Genomic DNA, 22,319 nt, shown 5'->3' on the forward strand with positions numbered 1-22,319 from the left:
TACATTGTAGAACATACACTAGTACACTACCCTTGACCACAAGATATAATTAGTAAGAAAATTCTTAAACCATAAAATTTTCCGTCTATACATGGATAAAACAAACATTTTAAGAGTTAATATTTTATTGCAATACATAACACGGTTCTTTTGTACTCTTTGACACGGAAGACAAAAATAAACCAAATAAATTGATCTCAAGAGATAGATGCTATGAAAATTCTTAAACCAAAAAAACTCCCATTCTACAATGTATACATAGCTAAAACAAACATTTTAGTAGTGCATCACAATAGACACTTGGTTCTTTTTAACTTTTCACATGGCAAACAATATAATGGAATAATTTGGTACAATATTCAGTCACTGAGCAACAGAAACAGATTTCCATGAGAAAAATGGAAATTATAAAAGAGAATTTTAGTAACAAAGCCATACCGGTTTGAATGTTTCTTCAGGACAAATCACATTGAATTGTTGTGCATCTAAACCTTGAGTAGTCCAGTAGGCACCACAAAATGTCCTACTGCATCCTAAGCCTGCAAGGTAATTCAAAATGGAGATGAGACCATGATGGATATGACGACAACAACAACCAAGTCTTATCCAACCGTGGAGTAGCCTATATGGATCCTTCTACGTCATTGGGCTCTATCCCCTATTATATCATCATCTATATTTAAATAAATTTTATTTTATTCTATTATTGCTAACCAAGTTTTTTTTAGGTCTTTCTCTTATGTGCGTATTTGTCATAATTTCACACCGTCTAACTAGGCCATTTATTGGTCTTCTAAGTACATGTCCGTGCCATTTTAAATGTGTCTCTCTGAGTTTTTCCTCATGCAACTCTGAATTTCTCTCTAATGCTCTCATTTCTTATTTTGTCCATACGAGCATATGTTCACACATCCACCTTAACATCTTCATTTCTACAACTTTCATCTGCTCATGTGCTCGAGTCATAGCCCAAAATTCAGCGTCAGATAACATAGTAGGTCTAACCGCCGTTTTGTAAAACTTCCCTTTAAATTTTAGAGGTACTTTATGATCACATAAAACACCCGATGCTAATCTCCATTTCAACCATCCTTAGAGACCATGATGGATGAGACTAACAAAATATATGTGATATGGATTAGATCCCATGCAATAATGTGAAAAAGGATATAAGGAGAAGAAAGAAGAAATAGGGAGGCTTGGGTAAAATAGATACGCTTGGTAAGCAAATCCCAGTCGAGAATGTAGGACCGATCGGGCTAAAACCGACTAAGGACATAACGCATGTAGATATGTTCGGCAGGCAAATCACGGTCGATCATGGAGTACCGGTCGAACTGAAATAGGTGAAATATTAGCACGCGCACATATGCCCGGCAGGCAAGCCTCGGTCGAGCATGCAATCCCGACCGAGAATATAAGCTCGGTCGAGAATATAAGCCCGACTGAACTAAAACAGACAAAGGACTAGCACGTTTAGATGCGCTCGGTAGTCGCGGTCCGACCGAGCATAAAGTACCGATCAAACTAAAGCACCAGAGTGCCAATGAACCTAGGAGCGCTCGGTAGGCAAAGCTTGGCCGAGCTTAAAAGGCATTTAAGATTAAGTAATCTCTAGCATATGATCGGCCGAATGAATGCCGACTGAACATAACAAGGCTCAAACATGCTCGGCAGGCAAAGCTCGGTCGAGCATAAACACAATATAAATATAACACACTCGGTAGTAGAAGTCCGGCCGAGCATAGGCATAATATGCTCGATAATTGAATTCTGGGCGGGCATATAGACACACACTTTCCTAAGGCTATTAGTATAAGATCGACCTGGCAAAACCCGGTCGGGCATAAACAACCTTGTTACATCCTTTACATATACCTGACCAAAATTAACTTAACAGAAAATATTCTCGATATACAAATACATCTGTTATATTAATGATATATGAACAATATGTAATCATATGACAGCCTGTTTCATTTAGCGGGAAATATTTTCTAGAGACTTCTGTAGGTAAATTAAACGACAAAGAAGGTACATCTGGGGTATAAAAAAAATTCTTTAAACTATTATTACAGATGACACCATCTCCTAACAAACTCTAACGAACCGGGGTCCACCTCATGACTACGGAGGTTATATGAGGTGGTATAAAAAGAGGAATTCTCTCCGAGGGCAAGGTATCTTGGAGGATCATCGAGGGATCAGTAAGCGAACTCTAGAAAAAACTCTCTTACTGTTCTTCTTCTTCTTCCTCTTCTTTCATCTTCAAAAGAGGGAACTGACTTGAGTGTCGAAGGACCTAGCTAGGGATTCCCACCCCGGTCCTAGGTCACTAACGCTTTGTTGACGGATCTCGTGGTGCGCAGGCGAGGTCCTCTCTAGCAAATCTGCTTCGCCGAAGTTCTTCTTCACCGGATTTACTTCGCCGGACTTCATCTTCTTCAAATTTACTTCATTGGAGGTTTTATTCTTCAGATCCACAGCACTGGGATCTTCTTCATCAGCCTTCCTAGTCACCCCTCGGAGTCTCGCCGAAGATCCACCGCACCGGAGCTTCTTTAGATCCTCGGGACTCATCTTCTTCACCATCTTCATCCACCAGAACACCAGCGCTTCATCTCGTCGGATTGAAACAGGATCAATATGTAAAAAATCTCTTTAAGATGATTAAGCAAAAAAACAAATCAAAAGATATTGGTCCATGGCAAAAGATATAAGATGGATAGTCAAATAAACATCCTGAAAATTACTGTTGAATTTTCTTAAACATAGCACCCTCGTGGAATAGGTTCCGATAATAAAAAACTCAGTCGAATATTGAAATACTGGCAATAAAGAACACAACGATGAGATAGCATTGTTGCTGCAGCATCTAACAAAGATGGTTTGTTAATAATATACGAGCTTTATTGAAACACCTACAGCATATTCAATTGTATTGGTTGATTCTAAAGCCAAGGTTAAAAGTTTCAAAGCGTGCTGGAGTTTTGATTTTTTGAGTGGAAAAGTATGGTTTTGGGACTGTACTCTGATACAGTTCGCTACTTATTTACATACAAATCTAAATCTATACCAATAAAAATGAATTTGCATTAACATTTGGGATGTTATAAATTGGTATGAGCATCTCAACCGATTTATTTATACCACATGTCCATCAGTTACAATATTAATTACTTACAGTCTTAATAAAATACAGTATGTATTAATTAATTACATAACCAAAACTAAATTTTAATTTAAATTAAAATCTATTTGATTACAATCGGTTAATTTAATTTTCATTATTAAATGAGATAATTAATCATATTAATTGTAATTTGTATTAATCATATTATATTAGAAGAGGAGCCTTGGCATAATAATATATCAATATAACTAATTATATTAATTAATTAATTATATGTAATTGTTGTTTAATTAATTTTATGAATAATATATAGTTAATTAGTAAAGTATATTTTATGAATTAATTGATTTAAAGGTCTCCAAGTCATATTGACTCGGTATGATATCAAAATTGAACTAGAAACTGACAATAGTCTCATTAAGAGACTCCCAAGCCCTTTTATTTTAATTAATTTTCTTTTAGAAATAAAAATTGTTTAATTAATCGACATTTATAATCAATTAAATCAGTTAATAATAAAATTTATCGAATAAAATCAGTTATTTTATAACATAAATGTTAATCATTTAGTTAAGTTAATTGAATAAAATCAAATAATGTAGTTAATTCATTGTAATGAATAAATTTGATTAATTATAATCATATTTGTTGATCAAATTAATTAATAAATAAAAATTAAAAATTCTATATTATAATATAATTAAAAATTTTGAAATTGGTTTTTGAATTGATACATAATTATTTTTTATTATTAATTATATTATATTTAGTATATTTAACTAATGGTTTTTACGTTTATTATAATTAATATAATATGATTAATAAATGCAGCTCGGTGCACAAAGTTTATGCAATCTTACCTTCCATTAGTTGTTTCTGCGACTCGAACTCGTGACCACTAGGTTATATTGCAGCAATTTAAATTGTTTGTTGGACGTTGTTGAACCATGATTATTAAGAATAATCATATAGCAAAGAAACTAATAATTAGTTATTAAATAATTAACTAACACATGAAATTATTTACTGATAAATGATTATAAATTAACTAACAAATGAACAAGTGTCTCTCTTACTCTTCTTCCCATTATTAAGAGTAATAATATAACAATAGAAAACTATTGATTAGTTATTAGATAATCAACTAACACATGAAAATATTAATAGTTTAGTCTAGTTAGTTAGGATACTCGGTTATGGAGACTTGGATTCGAGTCCCAACACCAACAAATTTCTTTTTAACATCTATAAAAAAACATCGAATGAGTTAATGCACCCCTGAACCTTAACTTGCCCGGCAAGGGACCGGGTCGGTTACCATTCAGGCTTGAAACCCAGACCCGGTTAAGGGCCCGAATGGAGATGGGTATGACCCGACTCGTGGGCACGTCTATAGGAACCCTCACTGGAGGTAATAGATACGATGATTAAGAGAAGAATTAGTATTTTGTGGACCAAATGAACCTAATTAGCATATATACACTTCAAGTAAGATTAGATGAAGGTACCATATCAAGATTTTGAGACGACCTAAATGAAGTATTACAAAGTATTTCATCAAATAAAATGATTTTAATATGAGACAATCTAAATAGGCATGTCAAGGTGAAAAATGAGAAATATGAGAGGATGCATGGGGTTATAGGTTCAGAACAAGAAATGAAGAAGGGAAAACTATATTGAATTTTGTGATAGCATATGAGTTTATACTAGCTAATATATTTTTAATAAAAGAGAAAAGCGATCATGCCAAAATTAAAAATAATAAATTGTAAATTGACTTTCTTATAGTTAGGAAGATGATAGAAAGATTTGTAAAAATTGCAAGGTCATCGAGAAAGCTTATCTACCCAACATATTAGTAGTGTTGGATATACGCTTTAATCATAGTATCAATAGAAGGAAAATATACACGACTCCTAAAATTAAGTAGTGGAGGTTAAAGTATGTGAAGCAAAACATATTTAAAGAAAAAGTAGGAGTCCAAACATTATGTGAAATATACGGCGACTCTAATATGGCATGAGATAAGATGATATCAAAGTTAAAAATAGTGAGTTAAAGGAGCATGCACCATCAAATAAGAATCATGGTGGTGGAATGAAAAAATACAAAAGAAGGTAAAAGAAAAATAACATTATATATTTGTAAAAACAAGGAAAACTTAAAAAAATATATAATAGCCAAGAAAAAGATGCTAAGAAAACAATGAATGAAGCAAAGAATGAATCTTTTGAAAGGTTATATAAAAAATTGGATAAAAAAAGAGAAAAGAGACATTTATAGAATAGCTAAAGTGAGAAAGAGAAAGAAAAGCGATCTTATCCAAATAAGATGTATTAAAGATAAATGCAATAGGATACTAATAAATGATGGAGAAATAAACGAACGATGAAAGAAATATTTTCATCAACTTTTTAATAATGGTTTAAGTAACCAACTTAACATAGATAATTTAAGTAGATTGACTATAGAAATTTAAATGTTTATTATAGAATTCAAAATTCAGAAATAGAATAAGCTTTATATAGGATGTAAAATAAAAAAGTGTTGGGTCAAATGATATTCCGATAGAGGTATGGATGTGGCTAGGAAAACAAGGTTTTAAATAACTTACAAAATTATTTAACAATTAACATGATATTGAAAAAAAAAAGTATGATCAATGGAGGATAAGTACTCTAGTTTTCTTATATAAAATTGTATAAAATTGTAAGGACTATAGAGGTATTAAACTAATAAGTCATACCATGAAACTTTGGGAAAGAGTAATAGAAAAAAGATTAAGGAAGGAAACCACGGTGATCAAAAAACAATTTGAGTTCATACTTGGAAGGTCGACAATAGAAGTTATACATCTTACAACTAATTGAAAAGTATCACGAGCAAAAGTAAGATCTATTGACTTCGAAAAAGTTTATAATATAGTCAGAAATTATATGGAGAACTCTAGAAAAGAGATGAGTCAGTGTAGCATATATTGAACTAATTAAAGATATGTATGAGGACGTAACGACCAGAGTGAAGACTTTAGGCGGGATTAACTAAAACATTTCTAATAAAGATTGGATTACATTAAGGATCATCTCTAAGTCTCTATCTTTTTACATTAATCATGGACGAGCTCACTAAACGCATTCAAGACACAGTACCGTAGTGCATATTATTTGCAAATGAAATTGTTTTGTTAGATGAGGTGCGCGGAGTAAATGCTAAATTAGAATCTTGGCAAGAAACACTAGAAGTGAAAGATTTTGGGTTTAGTAGAGTAAAAACAGAGAATATATAAAATTTAAGTTTAATAATATTAGATGTAATGAGACAATTGTTAAGATAGGAGATGACAAGTTATTTAGAATTAAGAGCTTTAAGTATTTAGGATCATTTGTCTTACATAGAATAAAAGGAGGATGGTTGAAATGAAACAGAGCATCGGATGTTTATGTGATCATAAAGTACCTCTAAAACTTAAAGAGAAATTATAGCGGTTAGACTTGCTATGTTATATAGCGAATGTTGGGCTATAACTCGAACACATGAGTTGCATTTACCGAGGGAAAACTCTGAAAAGGCACATTTAAAATGGTACTAACATGTACTTAGACGACTAATAAATGTTCTAGTTAGGTAATGTGAAACTATAACAAATACGCACATCAAACGAGGAAGAACAAAAAAACTTAGTTAGCAACAATAAAACAATATAAGTGGAAGGATCTATATAGCCAACCTCACCTAGTAAAATAAGGCTTGATTGTTGTTGTAGTAATAACAAATTTTATAAAATTAAAAATTATATTAAAAAAAAAGAGTAGCTCGGTGCACGAAGCTCCCGCCATGCGAGGCCCCAGGGAATGATCCGTTGTACGCAACCTTACCCTGCTTTTTGCAAGAAGTTGTTTCCATTAGAAATTATATTACATTTAAAAAAATTATCAAAGGAAAAGGATAATCATCTTTGAAGAGGTTAAGAGGTTTGTTTTTCCTATTTACCTTAAGAGGTATTTTTTTCTCTTTGTTTATTTTGATGGAGAAAAAAATAAAGAATGAAAGTGAAAAAAATAACTTATATTATCAAATCAATTATACATATTAACCAGCTAAATTCTAAATTTATATATGAATAAATATTTTGATATTATTTATGATATATATTAAATATCAATAGTATAAAGAAATTTTGATTTATTTGTAAATAATTATGTATGTTGTACAGGTGTGCTTCTGTTGAATGATTTATAAATTATTTTCTAAATAATATATTAATTTACTTTTTTACCATCTGATTTTTTAACTTTTTTTTTAAAGTACTCCTTATAATATCCAATAAGAATAAAAGCAAAGGTGGTTATTTGCTATTAAAGTTCAGATATGCTAACCGGCACATAAAACAAAATAGTTTCTATCAAACTGCGCTGAAAATTCTGTTTTAGCAATCACAACAATACACAAAAAACCAAGATAATAAACACACTTACAGTTTTGAGGTACACCAATATCTGGTCGAGAAGGCATCTTTGCACCACATCCATGACAACTTAAATGAGTAGTAGTTCCATTGCACCTAAATCCACCAAGTTCACTGCCTGTTCCAAGTCTTGAATCAAAAACTCCAACTAGATCTTAGTAGCAAAATCAATATTTCAAAGCTAATATAGCGTGTGTGAATTTGAATTTGCAGAACTGACCAGGGGACAGAGCTTCCATCTTGTAATTCAGAAGCATCGGTAGAAACATGATATCAGTTTCCAATATCTACTTAAAACCTCAATACGAATGGACAGTTCTTCTTAAGATTAACTAATGTAATCAGATTCTATGCAAGCTAGTATGAGTTCTAAAAATATATTTACGTGATATCTATGGCCTCTAATATTTTATTTGAAAAAATTGTTCAAAAAGGTCATAATCTTCTGTTTGAATATTTGCTAAATGAACAAAACTGATGTTATATATTGAATATTTTATTTAATTTATTTTCATAATTTAATTTTTTATTTTAGCTGCTAGAATAGTTTTCAGGGATTCTTTAGTAGTTGGAATGAATTTAGGTTGAGTCGATCAGATAAACGTGGTGATTAGACTAAGATCAATTCAAATTAAGATCGATTCAGACTTGTGATTTTGACATTGAACCAAGTTTATACTCAGGATCAAATGTACATTGAACCAAGTTCATGGAACCCTCTCGTGACCCTACCCCCACTTCGTGCCCTGTTATTAAAAAGGATATTAAAATGTGGCTTAATTAGTGAAATGGTATTCCAATACTTGTATACTCATCAAGTATATTTGGCTTCACCTTCCATGTTTGAGATTGAATTTTATTCTGATACTTGTATAGTCAATAAAAAAATCCCAAAGGAAACAAATGATGAAATAAATACTAAAAGCTGAAATCATGAGCATACCCGTATATAAGAAAACCTAGCTGCCCACTAAGACTCATGGCCAATATTTATTCTACGCATGACATTAATTGTTGTATATTATCAGTAAGGACTTTAGCCCACATGTCAGATGGCACTATTCCTAGTCTCAAGTCTGAGGACCTTACTTTAATAATTCACTTATTAGTGAATTTCTCTTATTGTAAAGAGATAAGTAAAGATGGAAACAGACACATCGATGACTATTAACAAGTGATATACCGATTAAGACTTTGATAATGTATATTCAAGTAAAATCTTAACTTGAAATGAAATGTGTAACAAATTTTATTTCTTAGATTACAATTTATACCCATATTTTCTATTTATGCACTTAGCAAGCTGTGCTTACTCTCGTTTCTTTTAGACTCCAGTTTTATAGACCAAGTCAGCTTTTACCATTGTAATTGCCAGTGTGTAGCGTTTGCTCAGAGATTTTCCTCAATGTGTTTGTGTCTTTTACTTCATCTCGTTTACCATTTTGATTCTGTACATCTTGTTGTATTTTTCCTCTGTCGAATAAATACTTGATTTAACACTTTCCTTGCTTGTATGGACGATTTTGGTTACACTTGGTAAATGTGCTCTTACTTGAAAAAGGTACAAAATGCGTATTTTGGTTGTCTGATATATGGATTCTAATCTTATTTCTTGCCATATGGATGTCGATATTTTCTATTGAATTGCCACCAAGCGGGATACCTCCTAGACATGGAAGACAACTGCCACGTCAGGATGACAACTGGAGTGGACATAAACCATTCGAATCCCCCAGAAGCAAATACACATCTTTGAAAGGAGAAGACAGATGCACAAATTACCACATTGAAAACATGGAAGCTCAACTTCAATGCCACCATTGTCTGAGAATGTGTGTGGTCTCTTTCTTGATGGATACTTCGGCATCCCCAAAACCTAAAAGACACAACAATATCAGAGTATTGGGATAGATCAAATGGACAACAGTTACACCATACATCATTTTGGATATTCATGCACAGAATTGTTACTCATGAATGAAGTTCATTAACAATTAGCAAAACGGTGTGTAAGAAAGCACAAAGATTAAGTAAATCATGAGTACTAAGTGCTTGCAATTATTAGTAGAACTGAAAAGGGAATCAATAGAACTTATTAGTTAAGAAGCAAACTACCCAAATCAGTTGCCATGTCAAGTTTATCTTACATGAGTTCCTAGTTTGACGATCTCCGTTACATGATAGATATCTCTGGTAAGTAAAAAAAGATGCACAAATTTAATTCAGACCAATGTCTAAACTAAAAAGTTTTCATGAAGTACGGTTCCAAAGATCTGAAACATATCAAAATATCAACAGGGAAATGTCTAAGTAATAAATAATTATTAGTACACACGACGATTTCTTAAATACATTAATTCCATTTTAATGTCAGACTGTGTGATGTTGCTAATTTATATGCTGTAGAATTTCTCAGACAATGAACTGGATTGACTCAAACAGTTACATATAGACAAATAGAACATACAGGATTTTAAAACTTAATATCTACAAGCAAAAAATAAGGTTAGGAATAGAAATTAAAGAGTAGATAACTCACAATATTAGACTTAATTGAAGCATATTTATTCAGCAAATTAATTTCTTCACCAGAACGCTTTAAGGAAGAAAACTTTTGCAAGATAGCCTACATAAGAAGGTTAAAGTGAACTCCTCCGCCAAAATGTGAACATATAAAACTTTGGACAAATTATTTGAGGAAGTAAGATAGAAACAAGAGCTATCGATCACTCTCAGGTCTTAATTAAACAACCTAGCTCAAAAAAAACATTACAGTCCATTACCAATCTTCACACTGTGACCATTGGTACCATACTGACACTATGTTGATTTGTTTCAATAACAAGCAAATTTAGTATCTTTATAATTATAGGAAGATATCTCAAAATCAGCTAATTAAAAACAATAAAATATTAATATTTTACATCGGTTTAGGTTTATATTAAACATAAACCTACTACATAATCCATTGTATGTGTTATTTTCATTTAATTTGTGTTACTTGGTATAAATTAAAGCTTGAATAATCACACTCTAAAAGACAAAGCGAGTAGAGCTAGAAACTTAATATGAAATACAACATAGACCAATTCTACGCATTGTCCTAAAAGGCATCCTGAGATGCCACCTAGCAATTTCAACAAAGGGTTGTTTCTCCATCTGGCTAGGCAGCCTTTTAGAAAATAGGCCTAGCAGACTGCCTAGGCAGTCCAAGCAGATCTATGAAGAAAAACCAACTTTTTAATAAATTTGATGGATTTTCTCCTCTTAGAGAGATTAAAGTTTTTGTTATACCCTATGAACTTACTTGATTGTTTTATGGCATTAGTTATATTCTCTATACTTTGCTTTTACAACATGACTTTTAGGTATAATTTAGGTATAAGATTATTTCTTTCTATAGATGCTTATGTTTTGTTTATTTCCAATTTGGGTTGATGACTTTAGAAAAGGACTCAATTCTGCTCATGTTAATGATCTTTGATACAATGTTGTATTGCACCAATTTAGATCCAATCAGAACTAGGAACCTCACTTTGATACTTGATGCAGAACAAACATCACAAAATAAGAATGCAAGAAAATCATTTGGCAATTAAGAAATCAATTATAACTTTCATTGATATACATTTTTATTTATTTACACTTCAAAAGGTCATCACTTTAGAGAGATATTCTGTCTTCAACTTATCCACATACTGAAATTTCTATTAAGTTGATAAGAGAGGTGTATATCGATACTTAAAACACAAGTGCAATCAAGGAATCAAATGTTGTTCCGTGCCGCCCAGCACGGACATTTTTTACCGTTCTGTCAGTTGGCCAAAACCGGCACAGGAGGCGTCCCAGTCTCAAGAAGTCGTGGACGCCTCCGATGGCGCTGGAGGAGACGCGGGACGCCTCCGACAGCGCCGGAGGCGTCGCGGGAAGTCTTCTGCGGCGCCGAAGGCGTCACTAGACGACCTTGTCAGCGGCACCACCCGCCGGATGCGTCCGGCGACCTTCTGGCGCCACCGAATGCGTTCGGCGACGCTTCCGACGCTGCCAGACACCCCTGCAGCAATCGCGAGTGAGAGATCCGTACGATCACGTTTTTTTTCCTTTTTACCCGATAAATAATTATTTTATTTAATTAATTTAAACAATCCTAAGGATGTGTGATATTTCGAACAGACTTTTATAAACTCTAATTAAATTATCCTAATAAAATATATAAAAAATATATTTAAAATTAAAATAAATTTAATAAATTTTATTAATTAATATTCTGATTTTTTAAAAAAAAATGTTTTAAATTTCATTTAAAAATTTCTAATATTCTTTTTAACATTTTTGTATTATTTTAATTTCATTTAAAATTAAAAAAATTCTTTAAAAATTCTAAAAAAATCTAATAAATAATATTTATATTCTGATATTTTTTATTATTTTATATTTTTTTACTTGATATTTGTTACTATTTAAAATATATATTATTTAATTAATAATTAATTAAATGAATAAATAGTTAATTTATATAATAATAATAATTATTATTATATATAAAGTAATATCTTATATTAATTTATATACTTAATTATTATAGATAGATCCATTTTAATTCGAGTTATTGATATATCGATCTTATTTAAATAAAACTATTCTTAATTATTTTTTCTAACAATGTTTAATTGTTCAATAATTGAGAACTTATACAAAATTAATATATAACTTATTTTTATATACACCATAAACATATTTATCTTATAATTATTATATATAAATAAATAAATATCGAAACTATATCGGCACGGCACGATACGATACCGAAACCTCGGCACGGATCGAAATTTTAAACCTTGAGTGCAATGAGTAATAATCATACAAAGTATCTAGTTAGTACTACAGTAAATATCCTGCATGAAGTTTAACTTATTTATTCAAATTGCCCCATAACAACTATTCTAGGACCATTCTTATTTAACTTATTTATTCATATTTCAAAAATCTGTGTGAAGTTTAATACACTGTCATGCTGCATCTCACTCAATAACTAACAAAAAAAAATTAACAGGGTCGGTATAGCAGGGATAAGAAAACTTAAAAAAAAAATACAAATAAATAAAAATTTCAGTCACAAGGTGCAAATCATCAAGAGAAATATGCGAGCGGGATATGTAGAGGATCAATATAAATTTTAGCAACACAAGTTGAATCAGTTAGATGAAAACATGGTAGAGAAACGAAGGATGACCAAAGAAAGTTTTTCTTTTGACTGATCTAAATAACCTAATATTTACTGATGCCAATTTGTGCTGTAAGATTCTAAGATTGGTGAGAGCTATATAGCAAACACAATATTTGGGACAAATAGGTTGGTGTTTGCTGGCAATTTATAGTCACCCAATGCACTATAAAGAATCAATTAACATTAACTTACCGTGTAACCCAGCCAGTTGGAAGTAGACTGAACTCGTAAGATCTTAGAACACATACTAATTTTCAAAGAAAACCTAGAACTATAAGCTGTTTTTACCATATCTATTCATTTTTATTATTTTCCCTTGTTTGGCATGATACAAGGATAATCTTTTCATTCCTTTCCTTTGCTTCTTTCTTGAGCTCAACCTAAATTTGGGCCCTGTCATAACCAATAGCTTCCTTGCCAGGCAGTTGAGAACAACATCTATTTCTGTCCAAAACACACACACACACACACCCTTGAAAAAATGTCCATACATTCCATTAACCCTTATTTTCCACAAAACACACTAACTCAAAAAAACATTTTCTGAAAATATTTTCCACAAAACTAGCAGACCCTTGGAGAGCTAAAAACATTCCTCATCCAACAAATATAAATGCAAAAAACACAAGGAGATCAAGAACAAAAGTACATAACATGGGGAAAGGAACAACCTCTTCAAGATTATGCAAAAAGTGGTTTCTTCCCACCGAATGTACAACTGATCTACATTGTGGACACGAGATACCTTCCTTGGACCTGGTAGATGACCTTCTTAACCATTCTGAGAAACAACCATTACTATGCAGTAGAAGAGAAGGTTTTTAATATAGTGTTACAGAAAAAAAAAACTAATCCGAGAAAATATCAGAAGAAAATTACCAAAAATTATGAAGACAAGGAGCAACCGTCACAACGTCATGCCAAATATTTAAGCATATGCTACACTTTGCATGCTCAACATCAAGAGATATCTGGCATTAACAAGTAATAAAATTGTTTGGGAAGGAGAAAAGAGAAAAATTAAAACTAAACTCAGAAATTATCAAGAACAAACCTCTATTCTCTTTTTATCATTTCCTCGTGAAGGTAATGGTTCAAAAATATATGTAAGATATCCTAATAAGTCAAAGAAGCAAACAAATAAAATGAAGTTTAAAATCAGTCATTATGTTTCAAAAATGGCATCAGTCATCTATGATTTGGTTCCCCAAAGAATATTTCAATTCAAAGGGCTCAAAATGAAAGAAGAAGACAACTAAGTATTATTAGTTTCTGAACTCAAAAAGATAGATGAAAAAAGTTGGAATTCTAATGTCCATACAATGATGTGTTGAAACTTGAAGCATGTTAAGGGTACCACGCTCATCAAGCAACATGACTTTAAGGCATGAGTGAAACTCAATTAACAACACAATATTTGCGTTCAAATTGATAAGGTAACTACTTACCTCACAAGTTCAACTGCTTGATAAGAAACGAATTCATGCATTGTATTCTAAGCAATTCTAGGTATGTATTGGACTGACCCCCAAATTCAAAATGTGGATTAACCTAATTTCAATATGGTGATATGAAAAATCCTAGCAACCATAGGGCGTTTTACTCTTACCATATTAAAATGCTTGGCTTACTACTTACTGCAAAAGCTCGCGCGCGCGCGCACACACGGGTTTTTTGGATGAGAAACATTTAACATTTGACCTATTAAGGAGAGAGAGGAGAATTGAAAGAAGGGGACTAGAATAAGAGCATAGATATTGCCTGAGGAAGGGAGGAACCTGTCATTTTGTTAAGCTGGGAACCAGAGCAGTGAAAAGGAGAAGATGAAGATGAAGAGAAAAGGGAAGAAGAAAGAGGAAGAAGGGAGACAAAGAAGAATAGAAGAGGAGGAGGAAGAATAAGAGCAGGAAGAAAACAGCTAAGGACACTGGAATTTAGTTTATGTTTCCTTGTGGAAAACAATGAGGGGAACAAACATGGGATGGAGGAAGAGTGGTAGGGAATTTGGAAAGGGTGGGAGGCAGGGAGGGAGAGGCGGGAGAATTTTCTTCCCCTTCTACATTTACCCTTTGTTTACTCTGAATGATGGAATGGAGAAGGAAAGGAATTCAAAGTGGAAAACAAATCTCTAGGCAGAGGAAAGAGAAAAGAAAAAAATCTCTAGGGAAAGGAAGGAAAACAAAAAGAAAAAAAGACTAGGAAGAGAAAGACGAAGGAAGAAGAAAAAAAACAACCCGCCTAGCGGTAGCGCGAGGCAAGCTTGCTTGCCCGCCACACGCGGCCGCGCAAAGCGACCTCGTGTAGGGCCGCTGTCTGCGGTCGTGTGAGGCCCAATTGCGAATTAGGAGAAATTCGGTTGCCCAATTAGGAGGGAGGAAATTGATTTCCGCCCAATTTGAGCAAACGAAAAAATATCAAAAAATGATCCATTGATGGATTCATAAATTCTTCTACCCATACCCATTAGAAACAGAAGAAAGGAAAGTAATTCACCTTTTTTATGAAGTAAATTTGGGAAAGTTTTCTATCATGGAAATTTTTCCACAGTAAATAGGGCCTTAGTTTCCATCCAAATTGGATTAAAAGCAAACATAAGAAATGGAAGTAATTCACCTTTTTTTATGAAGTAAACAGGGGAAAATTTTCTATTGTGGAAATCTTTCCACAGTAAATAGGGCCTTAGTTTCCATCCAAATCGGGTAAAAAGCAATTGCAAGCAGCTACCTATCTTTTCTCTAACTTGGATATAAGTATCTAACACATCTATTTATGTTTCCTAGACTTATCTAAAAAGGTTCAAATTTTAGGCACTTGAACTAGGACAACAAATCTTTAAAATATAAATAATTACGATATTAATCTATATAGAGAAGCTTCATTTTTTATTATTGATAATCTAATATAGGGATAATTGATAAATGTGGCATAAACTTTAGTATCTTAACACATCTAGTACGGTCTTTTAATTTTTAACAAATCTGTTCATATATTTTTAATCTATAACAAATCTAGCATATTATTGTATTAGCACATTACATAATATTCTATGAAGAATTTTAAATCAATTAACATATTAGATTTTAACTTATTTGATCATTGTAGTAAAAAAATAATATTTAAATCGAATAGGCAATATATTAATATTCTCATTGTTTAAAATTACTCAAAAAAATATTAAGTAATGTTACAAAATGTTTTGTGACAATTTAAAGTGTGTGCACAGATTTGTTATAATCAAAAGATTGTGCTAGAAATTGCAATTATTCTTGTAATCAAGTTATTATTATTATTATTATTACAAATTTAATAATACGCATGATTGTCAGTATTGGCATTGGATGAGAATTGTTAAAGAAATTCAAAAAAAAACATGTACACCCTGTCAAACCAACTTTAATCCCTTAAAAACCCAATCGCCTCTCTCATCCTACCTAGCATGCCCAATCCAATTGTTCCTAACTGAACTGACCATCTGACTGACTTGTTAGGTCCAGCCAACCCTACCAAATAAAATCGGCTTGCCCTAACTGCCTAGCTTGAACAGCCTAATCAATCAACTCATACTACCATACTAGTTTGACCTGCCATACCTAATTGATTGGCTCAACTCAACCCCACTAGGCCAACTAGACAATTGAAACAATCAACACGCTCAACCCAACCGGATTGCACGACTCGATCACACACTTGAACCATAAGCCTCACCTAGACAATAATCAAGCCCAACAAACCCGTCTGATTCCATTGGACCTCCCAACTAGCTCAGGTTGACCGGCTTGTCGGCCCCCTTGGATTAATTCATCTTGAGACACAAATTTGCAGAAGAGGACTCATGAACGACATACAAAGACTCGAGGATGAGAACAAAGGGCTCACGGACAAAGGGTGAGGACGAAGGACTGAGAAAGATTTATTGATAAAGTGAAGGGCTGGTAGATGATAAGGGAAATTGAGTTTCATTCTTTTTAAGAGAAAATCATTTTCCGTAAAAAATGCTTATATTTTTCATTGATCAAAAGAATTATTTTGTTGACTATAATTTTTCATCGCACCAAAACACTAGAAAAGTGAAGAATATTTTCTAGGAGAATATTTTCCAGCAAACAAATGGAACCTAAATTTAAATCCTCTACTTATCAAGCTACTAGGAAAGGGCATAGACTATGGCATCTTAGCACTCCTGTGTATAATCTAGTGAATTCAAAAATAACTCAAGCCTAATTATACCAACCTAATTGGCAATATATATCTTCTTATGTTAGTGGATTTGGCAATATCGGTAACTACATTCTTTGAGTTCATGTTAAATCTGATTAGATGACTACTTATCACAAAAGCTTGATTATTATGAAACTAGACACCTTATACTTTTAGATTCTTTATAAGTTATCGAAATCAATCAGATTTAGGGAATTATCGAAATCTACTGGATCTAGTTCCAGCTGCAGATGTAGATAAAACTTAAAATTAATTATGCTGGGTTCAAGTTGGGAACGTTCAAAGTAATATATGTCCAGGTAGGTCAAGACATCAGGTTGAATATAACAAAAGCACAGGACTTGGCAAAGCCAAAAAGTTATATCGAAACAATAACTTAATCCATGTATCAAGAAATATTTAAGGATGGGTAAGGTAAGGTCCGTGGGTTTTCAGTTTGTCTGGACAGTCATAGGTGAAGATGATACAACAACCAAGCCTCATCCCATAGGTGAAGATGATACAACAACTAAACCTTATCCCACTAGTGAAGTCAGCTATATAGATCCTTCTATACCATTGTGCTCTATCCCTTACTTATTATCATCTATATTTAAATAAATTTTATCTTATTTTATTAATGTTAATCAAGTCTTTTTTGGTCTTCCTCGTTTGATGTGCTTAGTTGTCATAGTTTCACATTGCCTAACTAGGGTATTTACTGCCCTACATGTCCGTACCATCTTAAACTTGTTCTCAGAGTTTTTCCCTAATAGAAAATTATAATTTGCATTTTACACCTTATGCTTTTGATCATTTAAATTTCCTTTCTCGATTTTAGGTATGATAGTCGATATCAATTCAGGTCTTTTCCATCTAAAGTTATAACAAAGGTATTATTTGGGTGAAATTGTCAAACTTTCTCTTGACAGGATGTCTTCAACCAAGTTCATAATATTGTAAAAAGAACCAAATTTTAACCAAAGTGTATATCGACGCATTAATTGAAGAAAACCAATGATAAATTAAGAACAAAATCAATATTAGGAAGCAAATTGAAGTCTTTCCTCATTTTATGTCTTGATTCTAGATTACATGTTGAAGTTTTCTTATAATATCTAGCTCCCACAAAAATGAATTAATAAATATCCAGCTATTATTAGAAACAGATATAAGATCTCGATCAAGAAAAAACTCAAATAAATAAATAATGTGTGATCAAATAATCTCACTAAGATTGACAAGATGAGAAAAGCTGGACAGATTATCCTGACCTTCTTTATCAGGACCTGAAGTGATTTCACTGCCACTTTTAATAACCACTGTTTCTTCAATTAACTCCCCATCAACAATTATTGGATTTGAACTTCACCAAGGAAGTAGTTGGTGATATGAAAAATAAAATAAAATTAGCCAAGTAGCTGTGTATCTTACCAATATGAAATAACTTGTGTTAAATTAATGATAAATGGACATAGGATTAGGATAGGCGCATGGACACAAGCATTCTAATAGATATCAAAGAATTTTATGATTGTTATGATCAATAGCTTATATTCAAATTTACTCTGGCAAAAATGGAACGAGTATTCTCTTGCAAGAGACTCCCATGTTTTTAAACAGCAAAGTGCATCTACCTTGGGTCAGTAGTGTGTTAGTTTAGGATGAACACCTCAATTATTGACAATTTTATGCATGATCTCACTGACTTCCATGTCAGCTCTAATTCAAATTTGAAACATAACAGCAAGAAAGCATAATACCAAGAAGAAAATCAAACAATAATTTATAATGTTTTTCAGCTAAGTGAATTGCATGCTTTAGTGTAATAAATATTTAATGGTCAGGAGACCTCTAGAACAAGTAAATCTAAAGTAGGACATTGCTTGTTCAGACTTAGAGGTCTCCCCGGTCAATCTAATGGTCAAAACCTAAAAATGAAGGAAACAATAAGAAAAATCTACTATATTTTATTAACTATGGAAGGAAAAGGAACCATTTCAACTCAAGAAAAATTTGTAAAGAAACTTCTCCGTCTTATAGTTCATTCAGAGAGGAGAGGAAACTAGTGGTTCATAATTACATCACCTTTCTCCATCATCTAAGTTTACTCAGTCCTCCAGGAAAAGAAAATCATGTAGCATTTATCAAGTAAGCATATACAAATCTGTACATTTTATCAGGTAGCTTGTTTAATCCTTCAAAAATGGTACAATTCCATCTATACTCGGCATATATCTCTCCACTTAACCAAAATGGTCTTTGCCACAAGTTCATCATCATGGTCAAGCTATGTTTGTCACTATTCTGTTAAGCTACATGATTTGTATTCTTCTGTTAAATTTATCCAAGGATATATTAATGGCAATATTCAAATCATTCTACCAATCACCTTTGGAGAAGTTCATATAATCACAACTTATTTTCCCTCATTCTATAATCTATTGAAGTTTCACCTAATTTCTATCCAATTTTAGTTTTTTGTTTTATTTATCTTTTCTAGTAAGTATACACATCCTGCTTAACAGTTTGATCCCTGTTAACATTGAATATTTGCATGTGTTGGTACCTAACAGCCCAACACACAGATACATAAGAAAGAATGGGGAGCTTACCAGGTCTTATCAAAGCTTTCTTTTAGTCATCACAGAGTACTTAAGAAACTCTACTGTTTCAACCACCCATTCAATAATCTTTATGCTATCTTCTAGTCAAATAACACATCTAAAATATCCAAAACTTTTACTTGTAGCATTTCTGTTAATTCTTCATTAACTCTTCAACCGATTCTGTTCTTACCCAAAATGGTCTTCTCACAAGTTCATACAACCTGAAAGATTACATACACTCACATTCTCCATTTCAAAGGAATCCTGATTATCAAAACGATGAATCTCCTAGTAAAGTTTCACATTAAAATAATAATAATAATAATAATAATAAACGCCTACCAATGTTGTCTTCTACTGTTCTGAATAGACAAACCTCAAGTTTCTCAGCGTCACGATATCACTATCGTTCTTCCACGTAATTTCGCACCATTGGTGCTTGTCATCCGAGCTGTTCACAGTCGCCGAGCATATAAGGGCCTCGCAAGATTCAATCTTTATGGACGGGAATGCAGAATCAGTGGGGACTGCCTCGCGCAAAATAATCAACACTCGATTAGAGAGGTAACGGGCAGCAATAAAAAACCAAATTTAAACTACAAAGCGTAAGAATCCAGCCCTAGGATCCTGTTGCAAGAAGTAAACTGAAAGACTAGAAGTCATGCCAATGTTGAGACAAGGGAAGGGAATACCTAGTTTGGCCCGCACACGAGAGTCGTCTTTGCTGCGAGAAGTTTCGGCCCGCTCCATTGCTGGGTCTTGGAAGGAGCAAGCGAGATAGGGAGGGGTCAGGAAATAGCAGTGATCTGCAGGCGAAGGGGAAGACAAAGAGAGGGTTTCTTTCTTCCGAGGGAAGGAAGAGAAAGCGAATGAGATATTGCGAGTTTCGGAACTCGGCGGCGTCGTCTCATGACGTGCCGACAGCTATAGGAAGGCCAATTGACCTTTTAGATTTTCATATTATTTTTCCAAATTTTTTATTTAAATTGATATTTAAATAATTTTTAAAAGTGTATGATTTTAGTTAATACTTTTTTATTATAAATACTCTATTAAGGATTTAGCCATCAAACCGCCGAGAGATGGGGAGTCATATCGAATTGGACACTGTTATAAAAACGAAAAAATAATGCCTCACTATCGATATTTTCATTTATTTTTAAAAGTTTATGTACATGATTTTGTCACATTTACGGGACTCAAATAGATTAATAAGATATGCATTGGGTAATAAATTAATTTTCAACGGGTATATATTATTTTAAAAAACTTCTCAGTTCTCATTCTTTTAATGGACAATCGACTATAAATTAACATATAATTTATTTCCTTTAATATAATCTATAGACAGCCTCTAAGAGATGGCTAAAATGAGTATAATTATTTTACTACAATAAAATGTGCATCATACTTTGTAACTTGTAAAATTTTATACTTTTCATTGCGTAAATAAATTTGAAAGGGAACTTGCAAGCTATACCATTCATTTAGAAAGGAAAATGTCGGAAAAAAATAGTACTTGATTCTGTCCATGAGTTGAGGTGACGGATTTTGGAGATGTGATACTCCTGTTGATCGTGCGTGGATCTCCGATGAGACTAGCTTGCAAGCACAAAAGCGTCAATGTCAAGTCAGGGAGTGGTCCCCTCGCGATGGCCCTCCGACGCTCAAGTCAGATCTCCGACGAAAGCAGCAAGCAAACAAAGAAACGAAAATGGCAGCGTAACTGTAGCTACAGTAGAATGAGCATACCTTCGCCGAAGCTTAAGGTCTTTTATATAGGGCTCCCAAGGTGTGCGTGCACGCATCTCAAAGCTTTCCCTGATAGGACGGTCAGAAAAGTGTACCTGACACCATATCACAACAGCCCGAGCATATCTTGACAAGACAGTGGAAGCTTCCGTCGTACGATTCTCTGCCTGATGATGTCGTCGACTATGCTGTCTGTCTGCGGCACGGGTCTCAAGGAGGATATCAGTCGATCCTTCCTTTGTCTGCTAGTGGGCCGCTCGGCCAACTTTTGTCTACTAGTGGGGCGAGCAGGTGGCTGCTTGACTAATTCTACTGTCTGGGCCGAGCAGGGAGGTCGCTCGGTTACTTTCGCTGTTTAGGCCGAGCGGGGCGACCGCTCGACTACTTCCACTGTCTAGGTTTGATGGGTCGTGTTTCCGTTTCGTTGGCTATGATCTGATCTTTAGCCGATCGAGATGTCCGCCTGGCACATGTCCCGCGCGGTCGGCTCCTGTCTTGGTGATACTGGGCCTTTGAGCGTCGAAAGCTCGATGCGAGACTGAGCTGCAGTAACTTCGGACCAGTCATTCCTTAGTCCGATCGGCTGATGGGGTCGTTCGATCGAACGCTGACCTGGAACGTTGATCGCCTTAGCTTTGCCTTTCCACGTGACGTTGACCTCCTGTGGGACGGGGCCCGACCTTATCACCGGATCAGTACTAAAAGGCACCTTAATTGTTTGAAAGTTCAAATCTCGATTTTCACACAAATCATCCATTTAGAAGATCAATGTAATGATTCATTATACAAAAGAAACCAATAATGGAAAACAAAAGAACAAAAATATTCAACAAATTCCATAATGGTTCATTACGTAGCATAGTGGATCTAAGAACACATATTAAAAGAAAAGAGAACAAACATATTATTGAGTCTAAAGTATTATCCTGACGG

The 22,319-nt window shown here is 33.5% G+C and overlaps 1 protein-coding gene across 2 annotated transcripts in view; it reads right to left on the reverse strand.

The window, feature by feature from the left end:
* LOC122002665 (E3 ubiquitin-protein ligase CHFR-like) overlaps nt 1-20,570 on the reverse strand; it is a 40,314-nt gene extending 19,744 nt beyond the window's left edge. Inside the window, exons 1-10 of one of the 2 annotated variants that reach the window (XM_042557931.1) lie at nt 20,327-20,570; nt 20,011-20,161; nt 18,300-18,391; nt 13,883-13,944; nt 13,708-13,799; nt 13,500-13,626; nt 10,141-10,227; nt 9,384-9,477; nt 7,612-7,719; nt 439-539 (exon numbers count right to left, since the gene is read on the reverse strand). In XM_042557931.1, the coding sequence (XP_042413865.1) occupies nt 439-539; nt 7,612-7,719; nt 9,384-9,477; nt 10,141-10,227; nt 13,500-13,626; nt 13,708-13,799; nt 13,883-13,944; nt 18,300-18,391; nt 20,011-20,161; nt 20,327-20,384 (972 nt within the window). In that variant the 5' untranslated portion in view covers nt 20,385-20,570. The remainder of the gene's footprint in view (nt 1-438; nt 540-7,611; nt 7,720-9,383; nt 9,478-10,140; nt 10,228-13,499; nt 13,627-13,707; nt 13,800-13,882; nt 13,945-18,299; nt 18,392-20,010; nt 20,162-20,326) is intronic. The other variant, XM_042557932.1, reaches the window with a different exon arrangement.
* Nucleotides 20,571-22,319: the final 1,749 nt, after the last annotated feature.

Source organism: Zingiber officinale, chromosome 7A (genome assembly GCF_018446385.1).
Source record: "Zingiber officinale cultivar Zhangliang chromosome 7A, Zo_v1.1, whole genome shotgun sequence".
Lineage (NCBI taxonomy): Eukaryota > Viridiplantae > Streptophyta > Magnoliopsida > Zingiberales > Zingiberaceae > Zingiber > Zingiber officinale.